The 18010-nt window shown below is 42.3% G+C and overlaps 1 protein-coding gene across 1 annotated transcript in view; it reads left to right on the top strand.

The window, feature by feature from the left end:
• Positions 1-18010, top strand: part of ptchd4 (patched domain containing 4) — a gene marked incomplete at its 3' end in the record, with an annotated part of 61026 nt that overhangs the window by 13973 nt on the left and 29043 nt on the right. The window contains exon 2 of the mRNA XM_020617525.1: positions 15507-16002. Coding sequence (XP_020473181.1) covers positions 15507-16002 — 496 coding nt within the window. The remainder of the gene's footprint in view (positions 1-15506; positions 16003-18010) is intronic.

The raw sequence follows: 18010 nt of genomic DNA, 5'->3' as shown, positions 1-18010 counted from the left end.
CCCTCAGCAACCAACCACCACGACCAGTCCAGGAGTGAATCCTAGCGTCCGCAGCCCGGCCTCCTCCTTATCATCTCATCACTGACTGTATGTTTTCCAAGACTGCCGCTTGACACCCGGTTCTGCTCCGTATTCCTTCACCTGGTTGTACACATATTTATCATCACTGTAAATAAATAGAGCACTTCTTGCACCAAAGTCAGCTACCTGGGTCCGTCATTTTTTACTCGCTCACCTCCCTACCAGAGTGTTCCTAACAACTGGTTTATAAAAATTTCTCAGTACAGTAAAATCTTAGGGTATAAGGGGATAACTGCAGGTTATTATTTGGAAGGTTTTAGGGTCTTATCCTGAATTAATGAAAGAGGGGGTTCTGCAGGGAACTCTAGCAGGTTCATGGTTCATATATTGTTAGAAATGCTCATACACGGGAGGGTGAGTGAGCGAAAAATAAGAGAACGGACCCTGATGGCTGACTTCAGTGCAAACAAAATTTATTGGTGCTATACAGACTATCTACAGGTGAGGTGAGAAACAGGCTAAACAGAAATAATGGGAAATAGAGGAACCAGGTGCTGATCAGCTAGCAATAACTGTCCAGGGAAGGCATAAGCGAAGTTGGCCTAGCTGCAGACGCTAAGGTCACTCCTGGGCTAGTCGGTGGAAGTGGAAACGGCTAGGGAGACAGACTAGAGACGTGTGGTGAGCAGATGGATTCTGACGACTGTGTACCGATCTGGCTGGTGGAGGCTGGGAGAGTGGTGAGCAATAATGGTCCGGAGGTAACTGTCCCTAGAGAAGGTAGAGAGGAGGAACAGAATGGGGGAACGAGAGGGAACAAAATGGGAATAAACATATATATGTACACTGGCAAACGAGAATGGCGCTGGTTGTTGGCCTGAGAGCATCAATGAACTGGCAAGGGAGTGAAAAGTGAGTGGGGTATAAATAAGGTGAAGGACTGAGTGAATGCAGCTGGTGTTGATTAAGGAAACAAGTTGCAGGTGTGCAAGGTGGCCTGATCAGGAACCGAGAAACAAAGAGAGGGAGGTGCCCCCCAGCAAACCTGACATATATTGAGCTGATCGTGATTATGCTGCCCCTAGCTTGATCTGTATGAGCAGCACAAGGGTGGGATATTGGCAACTCTTTGGAATGGCAGTAGTGTGGGATGGCAGTGTAAAAACAACTAATCGTTCATGTTGAGTGTTGCTTGTGTCCACCTAATCTCTTTTAGCTCTGCTTTTAATCTCCTCCAACTCCTAAATGCTTTACTATATTCACCAGCTGGTCTCTAACTGTGCCTGTCTGCTATTTACTGCTGAGCAAATAACGGCTTTTTAGTGTCTTCTCTGAAAATAACAGCTTCTCATGCAAAACAACACTGTAAGAGTGATCTAAAATAGTAAATGTGTGGTCTGGACACAAAACAGCAAGCTGAACTCACTATAAAGCTCTATGAAGCTGAGAGGAGATGAAGATTCAGCCATCATTCTCAGTGGATTCATCACCAAAATCAATCCCTTTCATGTTACACATAGTTAGATTGTCCTTTGATACATTATTATAAAATATTGATTATAGCTGTTTAAGGAGCATTGTATACCTCTGGAACAGTGAACAGCCCTGACCATCTGGTCCTCAACTCTGCAATGATTGCCTCATCTCTGACCATCTCCTGCCTCCTGTATGCAAAGGTCTTGGCCATCTTCTCCCTGACAAGTGCAGTGTTGTGTCTTTGCTTGACCTCAAATAACAGTGCCAGTCTTTATCTTTCAAGACTGTTCTGGGTCTCTTGGGCAGGATAGGGAAATTTACTTCTGCCTTTCTGGATTTTTTAACATTGTAGGCAGGCTGACAACTATCTGCAGGTTTGTGCTTGAGGAAATTTATGTTTAGTTCTGGACATCCCAGGTTTCTCAGTTTTGTCCTATAGTTGGCCATCTTGTACTTGAGACTAATTTTCCATCCATAGCAACCACTGAAGACTCCTTGTTCTCACAAACATGGGTGTGCTTTGATTAAAGCTTCAGCAACAGATTCAGTTTCCAAGTATGAAGGATATGCCTTGCAGTTAATTACTTGCTCAGCCAGACTTTCCAAGATGTCTGACTTAAGTTTGTAGCTGGGGTTAAGAAGAACTCTGCCTGACAAGAAAGCCTGTTGTGCACTTTGATGTTGCATCTCACATCGTATGGAAACAAAAAATAAAACAAAATGGACAAAGATGTTAACAGTTCAATTAGTGCTACACTTTAAGAGACAATAAAACTTCCAATAGAGCTGTAAAGATAAATTTCTTTTTAAGCTTGTTTTCATCATCCTTTACCACAATTTTACATGCACTGAAACCAACGCCTCTGGCACTGACTGTCACACTTAAAAAATAAGCCTAAAACCAATAACAACACTAAATATTCCATAAAGTGTTGCATCTGTAAAAATACATCATCTAAAAAGAAAGCTGTTCTTTTATTGTTTACATACTTACCAGATAAATGTATGAGCCTGTCATGTGCTCAAAAATCAAGGCAATTCTAAGGAGCAATTTGGGTCCTTCACCTGTAAAGTGACAAAAATGGTGAGATTGACACAGAAATTCAGAGAATAAGGCTCACTGAGTTTGTAATTTGTAGCCTTAAAGTTAGCTTAAAAACATCTCTGCTACATGATACGTTTACCGTACATCTTACACATGTGTTGGCCAATAGTGCTTCAGGTCTAACATCAGTTACTCAAATCATTTAGCATTTTAATGTCATTAATTTGGCAACAAATAATGAGCTATAGTGGACTGAAGTGTTAATGTTGCTGTGAACTCTACCACTGCAAATACCCCAGATTTTAGTCTAAATAGTGAAAGTTAAAATACATTTTTGTCTAGACCTGTCCTCAACTCACTCAAGAACATACCATTTCCTATAAGTGCTCCACAATAAGGTTCAAGGATTTTATTGTCAATTCACCATATGTGCAGGACATACAATATAAATCTCATCTCATTTTCTATACCGCTTAGTCCCGAATGGGGTTGCTGGAGCCAAGCCCAGCTGGCATTGGGCGAAAGGCGGGGTACACCCTGGATAGGTCGCCAGTCCATTGCAGGGCCAACACGCAGACAAACAACCACACATTCACTCCTACGGGCAATTTTGAGTCACCAATCAACCTAAGCCAGTGGGACGAAGCCGGAGTACCCAGACAGAATAAACTTTACTGTTACACACAAGGAATTTGTTTCCAGTACAGATGGTTGCCAACTCAACTGATGGCATCAGTGTCTTGCCCAAGGACACTTCTACACATGGACTGGAGGCACCAAGATTCAAACCTTCAACCTTCTGGTTGGGAGACAACTGCTCTACCCAACGCACCACTGTCACCTCACCTATGGGGAGAACATATAAACTCCACACAGAAAGGTTGCGAACCCGGTAAACGTATCATGTAGCAGAGATGTTTTTAAGCTAACTTTAAGGCTACAAATTACAAACTCAGTGAGCCTTATTCTCTGAATTTCTGTGTCAATCTCACCATTTTTGCCTCACTGTGAGGCAATGGTGCTACCCACCACGCCATTAAAATCACTATTTTGACTGTGTTTGTGACAACGTTGTGTAAATGGATGTGGATGTGTAAAATGGGGCTCTAATGTGTTCAGAATGGTACTTTTTTATGCCAATTCCTGTCACGTGGAATGGTGTAAAAATCACTGTTCTGGTATTGGATAATGATCTCTGCCCTCGGCTTTCAGAGCCAATAAATTCAAAACGGATTGACTCAATCAGTGTTGGACCAGGACAGCCCATACTAAGTGAACACTGTCCTCAGACCTCAGAGGATAATTTCAGGTTACTTCATACTGATACAATGCATAGGAATGATAAGACTTGTTCAAGATGAACTACAGCTTGCCTGATAAGCAGACGAGAGCAGTGGACAAAAATCTGCAGTCAAGACAGATAGTTTAGAAGTTTTTCACCAAGCCTTTAGTCTGTACAGGACGTCACAGAAGCATTTACATCCTGTTAGATCTGATCCCAATTTCATAGAGAATCATAAAACTAAACACTTCAACTACTACAAACAGCTGCTGTTCTTCTCTATGACAAGGAGGGTGATAACATGCTGATCTACAGGTATGTGCCAAAAAATTAGAATATCAAGGAAAAGTCCATTTATTTCAATAATTTGTTTCAAAAAGTGAAACTTGTATGTTATATTAGTTCACTACACACAAAGTGAAATATTTCAAGCCTTTATTTGTTTCAATTTTGATGATTATGGATTAAAGACAAAAAAAACCCCAAATCCAGTATTTCACAAAATTAGAATATTTCATGTGACCAATAAAAAAAGGATCTTAAACACATGTTGGCCTTCTGAAAAGTGTGTTAATGTACTGTATTATGTCCTCAGTACTTTGTTGGGCCTCCTTTTGCATTAATTACTGCATCAAGGCGGCGTGGCATGGAGGCGATCAGCCTTTGACACAGTTGAGGTGTTATGGTAGGCCAAGTTGCTTTGATATTGGCCTTCAGCTTGTCTGCATTTCGGGGTCTGTGTTCCCTCATCTTCCTCTTGACAATACCCCATAGATTTTCAATGGGGTTTAAGTCAGGTGAGTTTGCCGGCCAATCAAGTACAGTTATTCCATGGCTATTAAACCAGGTACTGGTAATTTTGGCTGTGTGGGCAGGTGCCAAATCCTGCTGGAAAATAAAATCTTCAGCTCCAAAAAGCTTGTCGGCAGCGGGAAGCATGAAGTGCTCTAAAATTTCCTGGTAGACAGCTGCGTTGACTGTGGACTTGATAAAAGACAATGGATCCACACCAGCAGATGACATGGCTCCCCAAACCATCACTGACTGTGGAAACTTCACACTGGACTTTAAGCAGCTTGACTTTTGTGCCTCTCCGGTCTTCCTCCAGACTCTGGGACCTTGATTTCCAAATGAAATGCAGAATATGCTTTCATCTGAAAACAGGACTTGGGACCACTGGGCAATAGACCAGTACTGTTTCTCCTTAGCCAATCACAGACGCTTCTGACGTTGTTTTTGGTTCAGGAGTGACTTGACGCATGGAATTCTACAGCTGTAGCCCATGTCATGCAGACGTCTGTATGTGGTGGTTCTTGATGCACTGACACCAGCCTCAGTCCACTCCTTATGAAGCTCCCCCAGATTTCTGAATCGCCCTTGCTTGACAATCCTCTCAAGGCTGCGGTCATCCCTGTCACTTTTGCACCTTTTCCGGCCACATTCTTCCCTTCTTCTTAACACTCTGTTAATATACTTTGATACTGCGCTCTGTGAGCATCCAGCTTCTTTTGCAATTGCCTTTTGAGACTTTTCCTCCTTATGGAGGGTGTCAATGATGGTCGTCTGCACAACCGTCAAGTCAGCAGTCTTCCCCATGATTCTGAAGCCTACTAAGCCAGACTGAAACAATTTCAAGGCTGAGGAAACCTTTGCAGGTGTTTTGCGTTAATTAGCTGACTAGATTGGGACATAGGGAGCCTACAATGTTGAACTTTGGCATGATATTCTAATTTTGTGAAATACTGGATTTGGGTTTGTTTTTTTTTGTCTTTAATCCATAATCATCAAAATTGAAACAAATAAAGGCTTGAAATATTTCACTTTGTGTGTAGTGAACTAATATTACATACAAGTTTCACTTTTTGAAACAAATTATTGAAATAAATGGACTTTTCCTTGATATTCTAATTTTTTGGCACATACTGTACCTGTATGTTGATCTCCATACTATTTAAATATTGTATGAAAATGTATATGGCCAACATTTCTCATGCAACGCAGGCATCATATCAGTTTGCTACTGTATCTGCTTCACCTCTGCATAGATGTCATTGTATGAATCTTCATATCCCTCTGACCAAAGGCCTTTGTGTCTTTTAATAGACAACGTCACAAATTAAATTGGTTGATATTGGCGAGCAGAACTATCACAGACTGCCTATATCAGAGCTGTATACAGTATAATGTACTGTACGCTGACTGTGTTCAGCCTCTCTGACTGATCATTCGCCATCAACCACACATTTATTGTTAACGTAACAAACCTTCATAGTACAAATACCAACTAATAAAACCACAAATGCTGTAATTATATGTTTCTAGAAAACATCATGTGGTTGATCCAACATTTCAACCAATCTGCTCCCAGATCAGGTGAGAGCCAGGCATTTCCCATTATGCTCTGAGTTCTTGCAGTCCATGAAGAGCAACTGTGGCACCTGGCTCTAAAAACTGCAGTTGCCTCGATTCTTTGAGAATATCGTTGCCCATGTGGGCATTACATCAGAGTAAGTCTGGATCAGGTTAGATAGAAGATGCACTGGCATGCACTGCATGCTGAACGCCAATGAATCTGTGCAGATCTGGATCATATCAAATGTGCCTATATTCTTCTTTGACTTTTCATACATTTACATTGTAGTAAAAGGCTAATGACATTTCAGGAAAAAAAACTGCACTAAATTTATTATTAGTTATTCACCAGATATTTCATTAGTGATCCAATGCTTCCATTAGCTGCATCTTAAAATATATAACCAGAGAATACAATATCTATGTAAAAGGTGGCTTTAGCTTACTACACTGGATGAGTGCCTGGCAAGCAGAAGATCAGAGGTGTGAGAGTTGTTGTATTCAGATTTGTTTATCTTTTTTACTTGATTGGAATAGCAATAAATTAGTAGGCAATTTACTAAATATTATATGAAAACAAAGTTCGGGCCAATGAAAACATTCAAAGACAAATGGATACTACAAACAAAACTCCTAGATTTATGGAGGTATTCGCCAGTATTTACATGCGTGTAGAACAGAAAAAAAATGTTGCCCAGTTGACGCGAGTACATGCTTCTTCTTCTTGGAAGCCTATTTTTCCACCTCGCTCATTAGCCACTTCCATCTGTCTTCAGAAAACTCAGGTATCACTTCCCCCATTTCATACACCACATCATAGGTACTTGCTTTAGTGAGGTGCCTCCTCCCCCTCCTATTCTCACTTTGTCATTAACTCTCTCACACACACACTGAATATTTATAGATTAGTATGTTTTGACTGTTGAGAAACATTTGGAATGGAAGAGTCAGTGTGAGTTTTGTGCAATTACACAAGTGAAATGAGAGCTACAGCTTTCTGAGTTACCTTAGCAATTATTTTGTGATTACTTTACATAAACATACTTGTATATTGTCATAAAATGACAAATCTAAAGCACTGAGAAAGACTAGAAGAAAATTAAGGTGCATATCATACTTGCAATATATTATGCTGTAAGGTCTCAGATATCTTGCTGTTGACTTACGAATGGGATCAGTTATGTGAGAGATAGAGGTACAGAGTACCGCTTATGTCAACTTAGATGTGATCAGATTGATTTATGGTTTTACAACCTTTGTTTGTTTTATTGCCCTTTCGGCTTTTCACGTTTAGGGGTCGCCACAGCAAACTGTCACACTGACGACTCACATGCTGACATTTGGCACGTGTTTTATGCCGGACGCCCTTCCTGACGCAACCCTGACTCGGGCCGCAGTGGCAAGAGTGCTGCACCTTATAAAGTTGATGAGCCACACAATGAAGCTAGGAAAGAGGAGTGGAAGCTAGGCTAAGAAAGGAAGTGGATATCTGTGAGCAGCAGTATGGCTTCATACCCAGAAAGAGCACTACTGATGCAATTTTTGCTCTGAGAATGTTAATGGAGAAGTATAGAGATGGTCAGAAGGAGCTGCATTGTGTCTTTGTGGATTTAGAGAAAACGTATGGCAGAGTGCTGAAAGAGGAGCTATGGTACTGTATGAGGATGTCAGGAGTGGCAGAGAAGTACGTCAGAGTAGTTCAGGATATGTATGAGAGGAGGCTGAGGAACACCTGGAAAGGTGGGGGTCTGCTCTGGAAAGAAGAGGAATGAAAGTCAGTCGTGGTAAGACAGAATACATGTGTATGAACGAGAGGGAGGGAAGTGGAACAGTGAGGTTACAGGGGGCTGAGGTCAAGAAGGTGCAGAAGTATTTGGGGTCAACAGTCCAGTGTGATGGGGAGTGTAGGAAAGAGGTGAAGAGGCCAGTGCAGGCAGGTTGGAGTGGGTGGAGAAAGGTGTCAGGAGTGTTGTGTGACAGAAGAGTGGCTTAGGAATGAGCACATCAGAGGGACAGCTCAGGTCAGCTGTTTTGGGGACAAGGTCAGAGAGGCCAGATTGAGATGGTTTGGACAAGTGCAGAGGAGGGATAGTGGTTATATTGGTAGGAGGATGTTAGAGATGGAGCTGTCAGGCAAGAGGTGAAGAGGAAGGCCAAAGAGGAGATATATGGATGTGCTAAAAGAGGACATGAAGTTAATTGGGGTGAGAGAAGAGGATGCCGAGGATAGAGTTAGGTGGAAACAGATGATTTGCCGTGGCGACCCCTAACGGCAACAGCCGAAAGAAGAAGAAACGATTACACATATCCATGTTACTTTTCTACCACATAACATTTTATTACAGGTTTTATTAGATTTCATTAGGGGGGGAAATGACAGAAGGCCACCTGTTAAACCTCACACACAAAGCATGACACTTCACAAGGGTTTTATGAGGACGGGCCTACAGACATAGGCTGTCAGGCATAAAGAGTATTGTTTTTCTATCTCTAAAGACAGGGTTTAGTTTATCACCAATAGTTTAGTTAGACAAAAGGAATCATTATTTTTTAACATAGGTGGAACTCTTGCTTCACAGGCAACACTGTTTCAGTATCTCCAGCAGCCCCACTGTGTCACACCCGTGTACTGACTTTTGGGCCCATATGTTACTGTGGTCAGTGTATGTGCGTGCGTGTGTGTAACTCTCTTTCCTTTAATTATTAGTCTGACACATTAATTCTCCTGAGCATAAGGAAAGACGGTTGTTTCGCCCTATGGCATAGGTGTTACAGCACGCCGTAAGTAGTGCGGGAGTGGACTCAGAAAAAATGCAGGACTCAGACTCAGGCTTGACAAGGTAAGTGCATTTAATGAGTGTATGGAGGAGAAGTGACAGAGCTGGTCTCATCCGCCAGTCGCGGGGCAGCTGGGAGCACTGGGTGGACTGGACTGCTGATGATGCAACCCGGGGTTGAAGGAGGGACGCAGCTTGCCAAATGAGAGCAGAGGGAGAGAACATGAGAGAGCTGAACAGGTACGCTGAGGTTAGAGCTAGTTCTGATAGAATACTGTGGATATGATAAGCTGAATGCGCCAGCTCTAGGCAGGTGAGTGCCGCAGCCAAAAGAAACAGTCCAGGGCAGCAGGAGAGGGCGCAGGAGATAGCCGGTCAGATGAGCAGGTCTACAGCAGAGCAGGCGGTAGGATGATGTGAGGAAAACTGACAGTGGAGATCCAGAATCATAGTAAGAGCAGGTCTCCTCACACTGAGAAAAACAGGTGACAGTCACAGCAATACTTGGTACTGAGAGAAAATAAAGCAACAAAGGGCAGGAATCCAGACACGCCGATGCCTAAAACATTCACAAACTGACAACATACAGTTCCAAACAACATAAGGTCAGGCTTAACAGCAGGTACGCAGTTCATCAGCATAGGGTCTGGGCATGGCTGCCATGCAAAGTTACTGGTGGTATTACAGGCGATCATCTGGAGACAAGGACACACCAATGCTCTCCTTAAGTACTGCTCTGATAATTGAGAGCAGGTGTGCCTCGCTGCCTGGGATGCACTCCCACCTGTGCAAGGGCAGTGCAACTGGGATTACTCATACCAGCTGACAAGGTGCTGGGTGTGGCCTGGGCCACGGACGTAACAATAGGTTAAGAAAGTTCAGACTAGTGATGTCCAATTGACACCATGACATTTGTATCGAACCACTTCATCATTTGTGTCGAGTATTAGTTCATTCATTCAAAGGTTTGGTTTAGTGCCACCTGGTGGTGAAATAGTATGCAGCAGAACAATGTCTGAATTATGTGATGGGTGTAACTAGGCTTTGTGTGAATGATGTGAAAACGTTTGTGAAGATTGATTGGTCAGTCGGTCGAGTCTATGAATGTATGTAGTGTAGTAGGTGGGAGAAGGTGTGCTTGGGAAAACAGAGGATGTGCTAGGATGGTAATATGTGCGTATGTAACTAGGACAGGGTGTGAATTAATACAAGGAATGGAGAATCAATCATTTTTCTTCCTAGCTGGCTCCATGGTGATCACACACCAGCAGCAATGATCATACCAACAGCAACTATGCACACACCTACTATGCCAACAAACCCACATGTTGCGCATCATCTTGGGTGGCTTTATAGTACCCCTACACCTACGCACCTGCTGACGCGCACAGGGAGATCTCGCGTCATGACACTGTAACGACGGTATCAACGATACAAGCCTCGAGGCAGTGGTTCGCGGAAGATCCCTCCCCCGGCTCGACTCGTGTATCGCGGCCTCGGTGTCAGATGGCCATCACTAGTTCAAACTGATACTTTAGGTTAGTAAAGAATTACAGTGGGGCAAATAAGTATTTGATACACTGACGATTTTTCAAGTTTTCCCACTTACAGAGAATGGACAGTTCTATAATTTTCATCCTAGGTACACCTCAAGTGTAAGAGACAGAATCTACAAAGAAATTCCAGTAAATCACACTGTTAGATTTTTAAATAATTTATTTCCATTTTATTGCATGAAATAAGTATTTGATCACCTACCAACCAGCAAGAATTCTGGCTCTCACAGACCTGTTAGTTTGTCTTTTGCTCCTCACAGTGTGAGGAGCTGCCAGATTGTTCTATGCCTCGTCTAGACTCTCCAGCATTATTTCCGTGCGACTTCTTTTCTGGTACCAAACCCTTGCCTGCTCTAACGACCTGTTATCCAGCCTGCTCCCTCTTGCCTGACTGCCAACCTGAGATCGACATCCTGCCTGTTCTACTAACTTGTGATTCTGCCTTGCCTTCCCTGCTGCCCTGCCAGAGACTTCGACTTTGGAACTTTGGACCGTCTTAAGTACCACTCTTCTGCTTGATCCCTCAAGACTGTGTGTGTTTCTGTTTAAATCACAGAAAGACATTAAAACCTGTTCTGCTGCCTCAGCTGACTGGCTCTTTAAAACTGGGTACACTCTTCCACATTCACAGGAGTGTCATACCCCTCCCTGACATCTTTAAGAAGCTCTCCTATCCTCCACTCATTGCCTGTATTAATTGCACCTGTTTGAACTCGTTAACTGTATAAAAGACACCTGTCCATACACTCAATCTATCAGATTTCAACTTCTCCACTGTGGGCAAGACCAAAGAGCTGTTTAAGGACACTAGGGACAAAATGGTAGACCTGCATAAGGCTGGGATGGGCTACAGGACAACAGGTAAACAGCTTGGTGAGAAGGCAACAACTGTTGGCGCGATTATGAGAAAATGGAAGAAAATCAAGATGTCTGTCAGTCTCCCTCGGACTGGGGCTCCATGCAAGATCTCGCCTCATGGAGTATCAATGATCCTGAGAAAGGTGAGGGATCAGCCTAGAACTACATGGGAGGGTCTGGTCAATGACCTGGAACCACAGTCTCAATGGTTACCATTAGTAACACACTACACCGTCATGGCTTAAAATCCTGCAGCGCATGCACTCGCCGTGTTTGGAGGAAGAAGAAGGATGACTACAATCCCAAGAACACCATCCCAACCGTGAAGCATGGGGGTGGAAACATCATGCTTTGGGGGTGCTTTTCTGCAAAGGGGACAGGACGAGGTGTCAAAACTGGGCCTTACAGAATGTGAGTGTGTATTTGCCATATTCAGGGTTCCTAAAATGTCTGAGCATGTTTAGCACCGTCTGTCCCCCAAGCAGAACATGCTCCCCTTGTCATATGTGGGTGTAAGAAATGTGAACCCCCTGCTCAAAAGGTTCAGAGTCATAAAAGATGATACACTCAGTGCTCTTCTTCAGATTTTAGACTCTGAATAAAGCATTTGTGGGCAGGGTCACTGGCACCACCCTTTCTCTTGCAAATGTTACAGGGTTTCTCTTCATATTCATGCACTTGCAAATTTTTTAAGGCCAAGTAGTACACTTGGTTGCATCATTTACATTTCATGCTTTGCACACAGTTGCTGACATGTTTTTTTAACATCAGGGTAATATTTCTTTTATTTATGTTTTTCAAAACATGTTTTAGACCAACAGATTCTGTTACAATCCTTACAGTACAGTAGCTGATTGAGAGGACAGGATGATTTGCAGCATACAAAGCATGCATCTTTGCAATAGTGTTTTCTCATGTCGTTGTATCCTGTATGGCACGAGGGGCACACGTAGCCCACACTGAGAAAGCCTGTTATGCTTTTTATCCCATAATAAAGGTTATCAACCAGGAGCATGTATACAGTTTTTCTATAAATCATTTGACCTTGTGATTTATATTCTATAAAGCCTGTCTGTGCAGTTCAACCTGCACGTTATGTCTGGGTCCTGCTTGACTTAATGCTCGTGCCACTTCTTCTCATACCCCCCGACCACCATGTTATAATACGCTGCAAAATCAAGTGGATTCTGACATGGAGGGATGCACAGCATCTGTCAGATTTACGTGTTATTTAAGCATCTTATTAATAATTTGTGGTTCATTATTTTGTGATGCAGGGGCATAGAAGAGGAGGGATGGGGGCTGAATGTGAGCAAGGCCCCCATTGTCATGGGGGGGTTCCCCCTCAGCTTGATAAAGGCAGTAGCAGCACAGCTGAAGTCTACACATTCGCTAGGCCTGACCTGTCTGATGGCAGGGGCAGCAGCAACAGACACAGCACTGCTACTTACAGCCACTGTATAGAAGGAAAAGAGAGAGATGTAATCTGCAGGGGGGGTTTTTACCACGATCTATAACATATTCTCACTCAAACTTACCAATTTGCATTTCTACAAAAGTTTGTGAAGCTGCATGTTTTACTAGAGGAAGAGGAAATGTAGTGTTTAGTTGACTGAAATAATTAAGCAAAACCATTTTTGAATCTTAAGCAAGAAGGTTCCGGGTTCGAGCCTTTCAGTGTGTAGTCTGCATGTTCTCCCTGTACTGCATGGGTTCTCTCTGGGTGCTCTGGCTTTCTCCCACAGTCCAAAGACATGCAGCTTAGGTTGATTGGAGACTAAATCGCCCCCAGGACTGAGTGTGTATCTAGCCACAGGGGTTTCACGCCAGTGACTTCTGCGCCGGTCCCAAGCCCAGATAAGTAGAGAAGGTTGTGTCAGGAAGGGCATCTGGCGTAAAAAACGTGTCAGATTTACTCATGCAAATTGGATTTGCTGTGGTGACCACTAACGGGAACAACCAAAAGTCGAGTATTAGTGGAGAGAATCTTATCTTATTCAGTGAAACATAGATGTCACCATTACTGATTTTAAACTGCAATGAAACTTCACTGATGATAGTCACCAGCAGTTAGTCACCTGTTTAACATATTCACCTGCTGTTAAGGGTGAGAAAATATCTCCTTTAAATATTAATTAAACAAATCCTTATTTAAATAGCTATAGTAAATTCCCCTCTGTCACCCATTTTTTTTCTACTATAGGAAGACAAAGATTTCCCTTAAATATTAATTTATATTAGTAAAACAAACTCACCTTTTATTTTTTATTCCTGGTTACACACAGTGACAGGCACATGGTGCTGAAAGCCTCCATCTCAACAAGGCCAAGACCCAGACACACTCCTAAGGGGCAGAAAAGGCAGAGCCCCAGGGGTAGAAGCTGAGTATATGAGCTCCTAGTCTCTCTCACTGGTCGAAGGTTTCTTCTCAACTGATCACTGAAAACTATGAAGTCCTGTCTGTCTCATGGGCCAGCTTAAACACAGTACTCATGTGATTTCCCCTTATAGTAATAACAAATCGCCTAATGTGTCAAACCTAGCCTGTAGAGGCACTGTTCTCATGAAAAAACCCTACTTTTATTGCTGCCAGGTATAAAGTAATAAAAATAATAATGTCCAGAAAAAGGATGGGGTGGCTCAGAAGCAAAGTGCAAAAAATGATGACATTACCCCATCATAAATTCATCAACTTCATACCTCATTTTGACAGAAAGAATGGGTACTTTATATCTTTATAACATGTTGTTAAACCGAAGAATTTTTCACACCTGTGTTCTTGTACTGAATCTTGTGTTTGTAAGTTGAAAGCTCGTGCCAGTTGTTCCTAATCAGGTTAAGGCCCTGCCAATGTCTATGAAAGGGCATGAGATTGCAGGGCCATGTGCACACAGGAATCTCACACAGGAACAGAATAGAGAAGCTGAGGAAACCGGAATGCCCCAATGAAAATCTAAAGATTATGGAGCAACAAACTCCAAACTAAAGAAAAAACTGAAGTAGAGAACAATGAATGAGTTGCCATATTTAGTAGCATCAGTAGTGGATATAAAATAAAATAAGAAAGATATATGCTCTTACTCATTCAGTGATCACTGTATAAGGAGAAGGGCAAGAAGAAATACTAATAATGACAAAACTGTTATTGTAACTTAAACCTTATAATATTATATAACTGCAGAACTGAAGAAACACGTCAGCACTCAAATGTGCTTGAGTGTGCATAGATTTTGTTTTTACTTAAGAACAAATCTCAAATACAGAAACACTGATGAACCCCAGTATCTTTGTGAAAATTTCATAAGTGGGTTTTAACAAATAATTTGTTCTAAAGAAAGATTGGTAAATGAGACCAAATAGTCACTGACTGTATAAACAAACTGACAAAGTTATTCATATTAGCCACAAGTATGTTTAGTGTGTATTTGCCTGATTGACAAGTGCTCTTCACCTCTTTTGGGAGCAGCTGACAAATACATAGTAATCCTTTGAAACATCTCTTCAGAGACCTTTTGGGTAGCTAGTAGACTAGTAGCTACACACAATTCTTCTAGCACTTTTAGTATTTGTTTTGTGCCAGACCTTACATTTATACAGTCACCAGGCAAAACTTTCATGTTAAACATGAGACAAGATGTACCAACAATAACCTCATGTCTCTGTTGTATTCTGATTTGTCCTCAAGGGCTAATGATAGCCATCTTTGTTCCAGCTGTCTCAGTGAACTCTTGACTGCCCTGCACAATTCTTATAGCACAATTATATTATCTACTCCTGTCTTTTAAACTATTGTCACTGTGGTTGTTTTGCCTGTGCTTTATATCTGATTTCATTTAAACTTTACTGTCTCACTGCACATCCACTTTCAACCACCTGCTTTGTACACATTTGTAATGGGAATTCTAGTTCAATCTGAGTCAGGAAATATGGCAGAAACCTGCTGAGCCCTGCTCTCTACGGGGTAGAGGTTTGTGGTGGTGTTAAACAAAGAGTTTGCTGTCTGCAGGACAACATAAGGACAACAAAGCTGTTTTGAAGCCACCGATATACAGCTGTAACCACTGAAACACACTGATGTATTTCTATAAAACTGTACCTTTCATCTGAGCTAACTTCAGATATCTCTAAATCCCCTGCAGGATGGCCGTGTATCTTTCATTGGCCACCAGCTAGGCGGCGTGTCCTTCTCGCCCAACAGCCGAGACCAGCAGGTCAAGTTTGCCCGTGCTGTTCAGATTACCTACTACCTCCGCAACCATGGGCCTGTGGTGCAGGATACCATTGCAGAGCGCTGGGAGAATGAATTCTGCGCCCTGGCCAGCCGGCTATCCACGACCGAAGCAGCCCATGCAGCTGACCAGCTCCATATCCAGTCACTCACTTCCTTCAGCCTATGGCAAGACTTCCACCAAACGGGCGTGCTGGCCAAAGGGGAGGTGTTGGTCAGTCTGGTGCTGGTGCTCCTGGCCGCCACCATATCCAGCTCCATGCGGGACTGCCTTAGGGGGAAGCCATTCCTGGGCCTCCTGGGTGTGCTGACTATCTGCATTGCTAACGTAACAGCCGCTGGGATCTTCTTTATATCGGATGGGAAATTCAATTCTACACTGCTGGGTATCCCATTCTTTGCCATGGGTGAGTGAGAGTGTGAGTTGCGTTTGAGACTGATTTTGTGTTTATATTTGTGTGTGTGTATTTGTTAGGTAAGCAGCTTATTAGGGGTCGGCACACCAGCAGGTTGACTGGGGAAGGGATTAGCAGAACTGAGGGCTTTTCCTCAGATGGGATGGCAGCAATTCAATATGGCTGTTACAAGACAGAAAGGATGACATTTTCTCTTGTCTCTGCAGATACAGTTGTGTAGCACACTTCTTTTGTTAGAATGTTGCATGATTCTGTGATTTTTGCATTTCAAAATGCTATGCATTTTGCAGCACATTCAGCTGTGCAAGTTTTCATTATTTCACTGAGCATCTGCTGATGTTATTTATAGTAAACTCTGTATAAACTCTGTTACAGCATATATCAACCAGGACCCGCAACACAAAGCTTTCACATCAGAAAGGCAGAGTACAGAATGAGGAAAAATAGTGTAATGGTTATCTGTAGTTTGTATTTAAATGTCTTTCGTTTTTACATTTCTTATAATAACTACGTAATGAACGGACATGAGACTGAATATTTACGCGTTGAGCTGGTGTGACAACTCACGGTAAAATACTGTGTTGCTCTGCCGTCCACTCGTTTATTCACAGAATAAAAAAAAACAAAAACAAAGAGAAAATCAACTTCCTGTGTCTCATACAATGGCGCCAAAAGGCCATCACAAATTAACCCTTAAGTAACCACAGGTTTACAATAAATTTCAATTCAAATGAACTTGACACTCAGCTGCATTACTCAAATAGAACAATTTTAAATCAAACTTATGCATATTACAAAAATGGCACTTACATGATATTACCAATAATTTTAACCATGTACACTTTTCTATTATAATAGGAAGTCTTTCAATCAAATTACCACACAGTTTGCTGTTTGGTTAATTATTCTTGACATATGAATATACAACAATACAAACCTGATTGTGATAAGTTAACTGACGGTTCAACTGCCAACACGTCCTTAAAACACAGCAGCATAATCCACTGAACAAAGGGAAGCTACAGAAATGTGCTGAGGGATGGAATGTATTCTTAGTTTGCTCAAAAATACTCTATTTGTCTTAACCAGTCCCATTTTAGTTAATTATTGTTGTATAGGCCATTTCCCATTTGCCCCCCCCACCACACACCCCATCCCCATTGTTCAGCCATTTACTGTCTGACTCTGCACCAACACGTCGGATCAGAAGCTACTTACTTTATGTCAAATCAACTTGTTCCACTGCCTCCTTGTTCCTTTGTATCATCAAAAATATATCCCCTCTGGTCTCTGGCAGTTTGTGTCCTTGTGTAACCTGTTAACACAAAGGACGTTCAGTCACAAGAGTTAGGGAGAAAGAAACTGCTCATCCAGTGACATACAGTCAGTAATCCTGGTGACCAATGAAGTACAACAGACCCTCACTGACTTCATACATAGAGATGTAGAGGCTGTAAATGAGGAACAGTCAGTGAAGGCAACTTTAAAAAAGCCTGAAAAGAACAGAACTACATGTGAAACTGTGGTGCTTAGAATGGAATGTGACATTGTGAAATGTGTGTGGCTGGAATGTGACCTTGTGGTAAAAATGTGAAAAAGAACTTGCTGTCTTGCAATTATTTAGTAGTCATGCTGAAATTATGAGTGAAAAAACAGCCCAGTATGATAGAGACTCAGCTGATGAACTGGTGGAAACTGCCAAGTGGGAGCAGCTGGAAGATGAAATAATTGATTTGCTTGACATATATTTAAAAACATTAAAGCTTTCTGGTAAAAATCCGAGACGCTTAAATGAGATTCATAATCAGATTGTGAAGTTTGTGCAGGAAGAAGAGATAAAGACAGACCATGAGTGCAGTGGGGTGACAGAAGGGGAGGTGCTCTGCTCTGCTCTGCTCCATCTGGTACTACACTGGTGCCCATCCCCAGACCAAAGCCGGAAGCTGAGGTGAGTCATGACCAAAGGAGAGTTACACCTAAACTCCTCCATTCTGTACAT

The sequence above is a fragment of the Monopterus albus genome, unplaced genomic scaffold (genome assembly GCF_001952655.1).
Source record: "Monopterus albus unplaced genomic scaffold, M_albus_1.0 scaffold191.1, whole genome shotgun sequence".
In the NCBI taxonomy this organism is placed as follows: domain Eukaryota; kingdom Metazoa; phylum Chordata; class Actinopteri; order Synbranchiformes; family Synbranchidae; genus Monopterus; species Monopterus albus.
The sequence above is the reverse complement of the archived record's forward strand: the minus strand, read 5'-3'. Positions and strand labels throughout refer to the sequence as shown.